We start from the raw sequence: 9610 nt of genomic DNA, 5'->3' as shown, positions 1-9610 counted from the left end.
GAGCCGGGGTCTGTCGAAGGTTTCTTCCGTTAAAGGGAGTTTTTCCTCCCCCTGTCGCCAAGTGCTTGCTCAAGGGGGATTTGTTGGGTTTTCCCTATGTAATAATATTGATAACAGTAAGGTCTAGACCTTACTTTGTAAAGTGTCCTGAGATGACTTTTGTTGTGATTTGGCGCTATACAAATAAAATTTGATTTGATTTGATTTGATTTATTGTTAAAATCATAATGTACAGCTGTTTAACCCGGTTCTTGCCCTGCTGGATTGGTCACGCTCTTTTAAAGGGAGCTTTCCCATTATGCTTAGGTTTAGTTGTATCGAGGGCAGAGGTGGCAGGTTACTGATGACTAACTTTTTTTTCCTTTACCCCCAAAATTATTTCTTCTCAGATTTGCTCCTTTTTGTTCTTACTGCTGTTGCAGACAGATGGAGAGAGCGCTCACTAAAATCTGAGACTACAAACTGAACTAAGACCACTCTCCATATCATCTCATTCACCTTCTGGACTGTTTAAGCAAGCTAAACGTTGTCATGCATTACTGTAGTGAGTTTGTAACACTATTTACAGTATCACTGTTCTGGTAGCACGTAAAAGCTAAGTAGGCAGGAGAAGGCAAACACTTTAGTCAGTGTCAGATGTTAGAGTGTGGGCTATTTCCTAAGAGCAGTACGTACCAGAGTATACTCTGTATCAAAGTCCCAAAAATACCAGTAGAAAACATCATCTTGGGCCAGCTGTGTTTTACATTAGTTCTGTTAAACACTTAGGTTAATGTTCCCTGAATGCAAAATGATGCTGCTTATGTTGAAAACAACACAGCCTAAAAAATAAAACACTGGCGGCTCTGTCGGGCTGCATTGGTCATAACTGTGCCTCAAGGTACATCGTAATATGAGTATATTAATGGTCTCCATATCAACTGCTAACATACTTGTGTTTGGTAGATAATACTTATCATGCGCTCAGTGTTAGTTTTTAGCATGTTAGCATCTTGATATTTGCTAATTAGTGCGGCTAATGTCCAGAAATGTCATTTGTTTTGCAGGTATTTGATCATAAACCACAACGTTAGACAACTTAAATTGTGACCTGATGGTGCTGCCAGATGAAAAGCCAGTTGTTCAGACATTTCACTCAAAATCATTCAATGTCACTGTAACCGATCACAGCCTCACCACAGTCTGATCCAATCAGATTTGGAAATCCTGCATTTTGTGATCCAGAATCAGACACTTCATCCAGATTTTATGCCAGTACTTCAGAGCAACTCAGGATAAGATCAACCTGACCCAGATTTAGACTTTTCAAGATAACCAGATCCAGAATATCAATGTTTTAATCCTACTTATTGCCACCTAATAGATTTGATGAACATCATAAGGAAGACAGACACTATAGCAATTCGGAGCCATTTTAATGATGAGGAATAATATTTTACAGGTGCATAACACTTATTTAAAATCAGATGATCCAGGCCAACCTTTGGACTTTCCTTTACATGAGAGACAGCGTGGTCATACAACGCGACATGCTGTTGTCCTCAAATACTTTTGAAGGTTCATTGCAGATGGCAGACTTGGGCCATTTTTTTGTTGAAGCTGTATTTGTTTAATCTAAATTACATTTGTGATTGGCATCACAAACTACCTATTTGGTTGAACAGCTGTTCTGAGAGGTGTGCAAAGGGCCAAAGATTAATAAAACTGTAAGTTTACAAACTTAACCATCTTATTTATTTTGAAACCTATTTTAGTTTTGAAACCTACCTTTTTTTTCTTATGGTAATCCACTAGAAATCCGCCATTCCAGTGGGATAAAGGTAATCCAGATGTTTGGGCTTCAGATGGATCCTAGTCCTGTGGTTTTGGTTTGAACTATCTGTTTTGAGGATTTGTTCTGTTCTAACTGAATATCAGAGTGATCCCAGTCTAGTTTTTTTGGTTTAAAGTCCTCCAAAGCCAAGTCCACCAAATATTTATTGATATATTTAAAACCTAACGTGCCCACCTCATGGTAAACAGATAATACGCTAAAAACTAAAAACTAAACTACAACTAATTACATTCCATAAACTAGTTGGGAAATACTTGTAACCTGGCATTCAAAGTACAAATGTGTCATAGGTGCCAAAGATACTGCAGAGTATATTTCACTATGGTTCTGTACATCAGTCATTTCTGTAGCTGCAGGATATGATTTAATTCTTCTCTCCTGCATCACTTACGGTTTGTTCTGCTAATGCAGGTGACCCTTTCACCTTTCCTAAGATCAAGTTTGTGATGGCTTGCTGAGAAGGCCATGCAGCACAATGTGCATCTGCTTCCTCAGTCATTATTCAGCCAATAAACTGCCACTGTGAAAACATCTACATATTAAATATGACAGATGATGCAACAAGATAACATTCAGGGTCACCTGACACTCCAGCACGAGGCCCTGGCCTATCTGCGGCCCCTGAGGTTTACATCCACCCCAAATCATCAAGGCGGTTAAACAACACAGTGCAGCTGCAGCCACAGATTGGAGTTTTAGTTATACAAATATTTCTCTGAGGCAGAGCTGCTCCCGAGGCAAAAATAAGATCTGACTGCAATGGCTGGAGCCAGAGAACTAGTCTGCCAGAGTGTAGGGTAAATATCACATTTACTGTATAAAAAAAAGCTGCAATTTATGCAATAAATACAAAAAGTCTAAATACTACCAGCTTCTAGAAGCGACAAAGTGTCATATGACCCAACAGGCTGACATTTCTCCACTAGCAATCTCAGTGTGAAACTTTCAGCTGGTCTTCCTCTGCAAATTGAGTTGCTTGTAATTTCATCCATCAGAAAAGGCTAAACGGCTGTGACAGTTCTACAAAAGTCTGAGTGCATATTGCTTGCGTACTTATTCAGTTTATAGTAATGGTGAATATAATGAAGATGGTGAAAGTGGAAAGATGATGGCCAGTTCATCCTGTGTCTGCTCAGTACATTTAGAATTTGGTGTTGCTGAATATTAACAGCAAATATCATTCACTCCTGGGCGTCAATTTTGAAATAGGTTAAAGCACTGGTCATGAGAATGGTGAGGGAGAAGATGATCGCCATTTGAGTTTGTGCAGAAGGAGTGCCTGTGGAAATCTAGACTTTCATCGTGACTGTTTAGAACAGGAGATGAGGCCGGATTGCTCCACAAGAAAGAAAATCCCCAATTCAGGCTGCGTTCACACAGACTTTTACTCTTCACTAGGAAAGTGCACTGATGCAAAGGGGGAGGGGAGTCATCCAAAACAAGTTGGTAACATGACGTCACCTGGCAAGGCACTGTGTCGGCATTCGAATACATGCGAGTGAGACTTCCTGGTGGATTACTGTGTATCCAGAGAACGTTTCAGTGTGTGATAACTTCCTTACTATAACCATGCATGACTAACTTCTAGCAGAACAAAAAGATCTTTAGTTTGAGGCAGTAATCTGCAGTGTGCTGTTTTGCTTTGTTACATTGTTTATCGATGTCAATACAGCTTCAGTTTAAACCTTGGTTGGATGTGCTTTGGCCCCAAGAAGCTCTGTCATTTTTCTTAGTGCTTACAAAAGCTGGAGTGAGCTGTGAGCTGCACACAGTAACATTAGCACATTGCTAACAAGCAGCAGCTGAGATTTCCCTCTGACAGAATATACGCTTCCCACTGACAGGGTTCATGAAACAATACTGGGAGCTGAGGGGGCATAAATGGCCGACACTCAACACGAGGCTGATTGTTTACTCAACATATTGATTTTCACTTTGTGGCTTGCTTCTCTCTATATTATCAGCTGTCCCAGACAGGACTTAATCTGCTCTTCCCATTAACACATGCTAATAGGGAGCTGCTTCTATCTATATCCATGCCAAGGCTCCCACAGATGACTCGGCTCGGGCCTGCTTTCTGCGGCAAGGCCAAGCTGCTGTGGGCAGATTTGGGCTTATTGTGTGTTTGGGGGGATTTTGAAGTCTTCAAAACTGTGGCTAAAGATTAAAGTAGTATACCAAGGCATACTGATATCAGAATTTGGGGATTTTGTTATGCAGCACTGATGCAAAGCTGCACAAAATAATAAATAAACCAGTTACAGTGCCACTAGACAGTGATGTCATGGAGAAATACAGTTGCTTCATTCATCCAAGGAAAGTTCAGCTGCACCAGAGAGGAGCATCAAATTAGCAATAAATAAGATGCAAATTCACAGTGTTTGGCCAAATTAAATTGTGGTTCTAGGTGCGGCCATAAATGCACATGAAATTGTCAGCTTGAAGTCAAGTAAACAACATAAAACTGAGTAGAAGTGATGAAGAAATATCACCCCAATTTTTTGCCTCTTTTAGGTCATTGTTTTGGTTTTACAGTATATTTTTACTGTTTGGTTCATTCCTCTTATCGACTCTGGTTCCAACAGCAGCAGGAAGCTGTTTTCATCAAGCAGTCTGTGATAAATCCACTGTACAATACCTGCTAAACCATTAGCATTTACCAACGAATGAGACAGATATTTGTCTTTCGGGTTTGTGGAGGCCAGTACAGACGCTGAATATGAAACTTGCATTCATCATGAGGAGTCACACGTTGCTCCAGTGGGATGAAAGCCATTTCATCTGGAGAACAACTTTCCAATCAACACTTGTATTTAAGCTACTTAAAACTGACAAACTAGCAGCCAGCAGTATGAATGTGCTGAGTGTGCAGGGTGGCAATTTGTCAGGTGTGTGGCATACTCACAGTCGCATGAAGCCGTCCTCTTTTATTCATGGCCAGGAATCTGTTACTGTAGACCCCTTTGATGCCGATTACCCCCTGAGAAACCGCAAAGAGCTCCAGGACACCTGGGAGGGCAAAAAACATGCTCTGACACTTGATTGTTGACAGAGTGTATTTTTACTCCCCTTGTCATTTTCTGGTGGCTCCTCCCTGGTCTGAGAGAGCGGACGTGTCAGTGCACTGTCCACTTCTGCGGCACCTTTGGCACTCCAAGTGATTTGGTTGTTTTTAGCTAAATATTGTTCCTTAATTTGATTCTTGTTTCTGTCCTATCTAACCTCTGCTGACAACCAGAGGGGATTTCAGCAACAAAGCAAATTTGTAAATCCAAAAGAAACTTACAAGGTAATAAAAACACCAGCGCACCATGATTAATGACTCCACTGAAACATCATTTGCTCTCCGTTATGTTTTATTTCTGTTACAGTGAAGTAAGTACTGTAATATATTTTGGTTAGACCCACAGATGATGCTTGGATAATGTATATATGCAGTGGAGGGTGTTGGTATCTGGTTAAGTCGATGCTGCCTGTTTGCCTAATGATGGTCGATCAGTAGCATCCTTTGTGTTTTTATCAAGCGGTTTGGAGTTGACAGCAACATCCATGTCCTAGAGCCACCAGGTCAAAACTCAGACTGGCTCACCAGAGTAGTGCAGGTGAATAAGAAGCATGTTGAGGCCAGTGAACGCAAATGAATAATGACCAAACTGCAACTTAGATTTACTGTAGGTATTTTCCTCCATTACTTTTGTCTCTACAGTATGTTAGCTGTGTGCTGTCTTCTTTATGAAATGTGATAGTGTGGTGATAAAAGAATGTAGAGGTGGAAAGTAACTAAGTACATCTACTCAAATACTGCACTTTAGTACAGTTTTAAGGTATCAGTACTTTAATTTAATATTTTCATTTTTGGCTGCTTCATACTTTGACTTCACTACATTTTGGAGAAAAATATACGTTGTACTTGATACATTTATTTGATAAATTTAGTTCGTTTTTTACAATGAGGTTAATAAAACAAAATACAGTATAAACATAAGATTTATTGATCCTTGGTGTGAAACTCACAAGCTCCCTAGCAGTAGTTATAAGCATATGAGGCAGCTAAAATGAGCTCTACCTTTACCAGCTAAATATAATGGAATAATATGATGTACATTAATGTAAAATGTGCCATTTTGCATGAGTACTTTTACTTTTGGTACTTTAAGTATATTTTATTCTAATACTTTTGTACTTTTACTTAAGTAACACTTTGAATCCAAGACTTTTAGTGGTAACATATTGTTTTTACGCTGCTACTTTTACTTAAGTAAACAATCTGAGTCCTCCTTCCACCAGATGCCCGGTCTTCTACTCATCTCCAAGGCCATCATGTTGAACTCCATGTAACCTGACATCTTTATTAAAGGGGACCATGAAATGGAGGCAGAAGAACATGCTGAGCTTTTGTTAGCGGTTGAGTGATGAGAGATCTGGTGCAGTTAAAACTAAATATTTGATTTATGACTTCAGTTTTTTTTTTCCTGGATCACACAGGGAAAAGCCTCAGGTACAGTAGGACTGTGGTCACTTTGGAATTTTAAAACTGCTGCTTTTATTATTTTAGGTTTTCCATAAATGTTTCCAGCCAAAGCTTGTGCTAAGGGTGCTTGTTCCTCCTGTTGTAGATGCAACTGGAAACTGGGGTGTGCTTGATAATATTCACAGTTGATATCCATCTGAGTTTGTGCTGCACTTTGGTCCAGTTGTGAGAGCTGATTTTCCTTACTCAAGTCAGGAGATGAGGTTTTCAATTGGAAAGAAATATTAGGGGATATTAGATATTTGAGATATTCAATTTAAACATCTTGTAAAATGGTTAAATTTCAGTTTAGTAGAAGTAGTAAATTAACTGGTTGCTAAATCTGAGCCAGTATACTGTATATGGTCTTATACTAAAATTTCAAAAACTGACTGTGAACGTGTGTGTTCAGTATTTAAATCAGCTTCTTCAAATGCCAAAATATTAAGCCTCAAAAATACAATTTTGAATTAGTGAATGATAAAGAAATCTGTTAAATCAGTCTGGCACTACTTACATGATACTGTATATCTGCCATAATGCACATTAATGTACTTTCATATCAAACTATTTATTTGTGACCTTTAACTAAAAGCAAAATCACTTTAAATGTAAAACCAATCTGTTTTTAAAACTTTAAAACAGTCTGGAGATTCAGGGTATCACTGAAAAAGAGGTTTCAAACCTCAAGGGGTTAAATAAAAATAATAATAGTGATTGTCTGCTGTAGTTTTTAAGCAGGATCTTTGATGACAGCCGTGTTGATATGCAATACACCACATCCTAGTGTCTCACAGCTGCACCTGTTGCTTCCACAAATAGTCTACCTGCCAACATCCCAGACACACAAGGCGCGTCCACCACATGGCCCTGCTCAGATATTTCACAGGGTCATGCAGCCCAAGTTTAGGTGCGCAGTCTTTAAACTCTTCCTCTGTGAATCATCCTTGTTATAACTTCCAGAGATGACATTTAAAATAGGTATAGCTGCCACCAGAAGGGGGTCAATTAGCCAATTCCGATTTGCACGTAGGTCCAAGCACGCATTGTCAGCGAGACGCAGTGGATTCATCTTTATTTAGTTGTCAGAATCCCCTAAGAACAGGTTGAATGACTTACTCAGTTGGTTGGATTCATGGCTGCCGTTGACTCTGCCGTCGGGATGAATCTGGAGGTGGAAGCCGATGCCAACCCTACAGTAGAGTCTGCAAGTTCTGCGCCCCGAAGTGATCCCCTCCTTAAGATGTTCTCTCTCCAGAGAGACGTGCTGTGCTCCGGCGGCCGCGCAAATCAAGTGAGCGAAGGTCAGAAGGCAAAGAGGAACATTCATCCTTCCAAAAAGGAGACACTTGCTAGACCACTTCTAGCATTTTGATGCCGCTTCTGAGGTCTGGCCACAAGAAACCGTGCGCACACACGCATGCAGCGCTCCTGGCATTACCCCGGCTGCAGTAGCTGGAGTTGTTCTGTTGTCACGGGGATATTTATAACTCCAATGATCTCACCACTCGATGCATGCCGGAGCTCTAAAGGACGCTCTTTCATCCAGATTTTGTCGCCGAGATGCCTGCTCAGCACCGATCCACAGCAGCGGGGCGTGAAGGAAACGCGACTGACACCGTACAATTTCCAAGGACTGGTCCGCGCCAGGACGCACTAAGCGCGGCATTTTACGCACAGAGACGCATCATCATAACAGATGGAGGAGTGTTTGCATATTTGGAAATAGATCAAAAATGACTTTTCTGGTGTAGCTTCTTCCACAGAAACAAAGTTGAACAGAAATAATGAAACGTTAAATGCAGAGGGGGGCGGTGGGGTCTACACAGCAGAGCTCCTCAGGTGGTGCAGCAGAGTTTAGCTCACGGGGAGACTCAGGCAGCCACATTTATAGGTTTTAGTCCATCGTATCATCTGATACGTCCACATGCTTACAGTAGAAGCATTTGTCAAACTGCCTGATGTGTTATGAGCAGTGTACAGTAAGTTTGCATTGTAATTATCACATTGACAATAGAAAGAATATACTATTCACACACAGTTCCTTCTTTTTTTCTGTCATGTTATTTAATTTCACTGTTCTCATTTCTCCCTTAGGATTGTACCTCATGTATACGATGCTTTATGCCCTCTATAAAGGATCTAACTAGTAAAAACAGCTGAGAAGAAGTTGCAGTGGGTGTCGCAGCAGCAGTCACGTGGCCTGTGAAACTGTCCTTTAGCAAAACACTAGATGTCCCACATAGGAATCTAAATTAGTAACCAGTAACACAGACGGATTGCTCCATCACGTGTGAAATATCATCTCTGTCTTGGTTTTGATGCCAAAGAAATACAACAACTGCCATCACAAAATCCCCAGATTTTATTTGTAAACCACTTAATGAATCATTTCTCCTTAACGTGACTGTCCTGGTCTCAAGTGGAAGGAAGATATGGTTTGTAGAGGTTCTCTTTTTTTTTCTAGCTATGGTTTGTAGAGGTTCTCTTTTTTTTCTAGCAAGATCACTCCCAGGTTCACTCTCCTGTAAGCAAGACTTATTTTGTTGGGCAAATGGACCTAAAATGGAAATAAACATAGATCGTATCTATCTAGTAATCAGTGGCAGGTGTTTGTGAAAGTTTGTCTGTATGTGGGTAAAAACAAAGAAATAGATTGACAATCAAACTCAACTAACATGATGCCCTTTAGTTACACACAGGTCAATACAGGGTAGAACAGGATTCCCTTCAGCTGAATCCCCCTGAACAGCCTGAAGGTGGTGACCCAGGAGGTTGTTCTCTGTACAACACTATAGTCCTGAAACACAAGGCGACAGGACTGTAATAGTCAAAGAGCAACATGTAAGCATAGCTTGACTCCAGAAACCTGGGCAGAAAAATGTCAGAGACGATTAGCGCAGGAAGAAACAACAATGGAAGAAGGTTGAACTTGAGAGAACTTGAAAGTCCGTCTTTTATTTCTCTGAGTTATAACAGCTTACCTTTTTTTAAATACCGACCTGACGTTTTCCTGCAGCGACGACTGCTGAGTGTTGAGCCTTCACACACCTCCATCTTTGAGCTGCTGAGCAGTTATCAATTAACAAGCGATCACATCATAGCGAGACTCTTGAGAGTTTAAAGGGAGCTCCTCTAAGGCAATGATTAAGTGCAGCATGTTTTAAAACAGACAGTGTTTGTATTAATTAAAAGACATATAAACGATATTTTTAATCTGATTTATAAATAAACCTTCACAGATCTCTCCCAGCTGTTCTTTCCCT

At 40.4% G+C, this 9610-nt stretch overlaps 1 protein-coding gene across 1 annotated transcript in view; it reads right to left on the bottom strand.

The window, feature by feature from the left end:
• The window catches only part of fgf5 (fibroblast growth factor 5), an 11151-nt gene extending 3477 nt beyond the window's left edge, over window positions 1-7674 (bottom strand). Inside the window, exons 1-2 of the mRNA XM_020595348.1 lie at window positions 7464-7674; window positions 4740-4843 (exon numbers count right to left, since the gene is read on the bottom strand). Of these exons, the coding sequence (XP_020451004.1) occupies window positions 4740-4843; window positions 7464-7674 (315 nt within the window). The remainder of the gene's footprint in view (window positions 1-4739; window positions 4844-7463) is intronic.
• Window positions 7675-9610: the final 1936 nt, after the last annotated feature.

This window comes from Monopterus albus, unplaced genomic scaffold (assembly GCF_001952655.1).
Source record: "Monopterus albus unplaced genomic scaffold, M_albus_1.0 scaffold26.1, whole genome shotgun sequence".
Lineage (NCBI taxonomy): Eukaryota > Metazoa > Chordata > Actinopteri > Synbranchiformes > Synbranchidae > Monopterus > Monopterus albus.
This window is presented reverse-complemented; position numbering and strand designations above follow the sequence as displayed.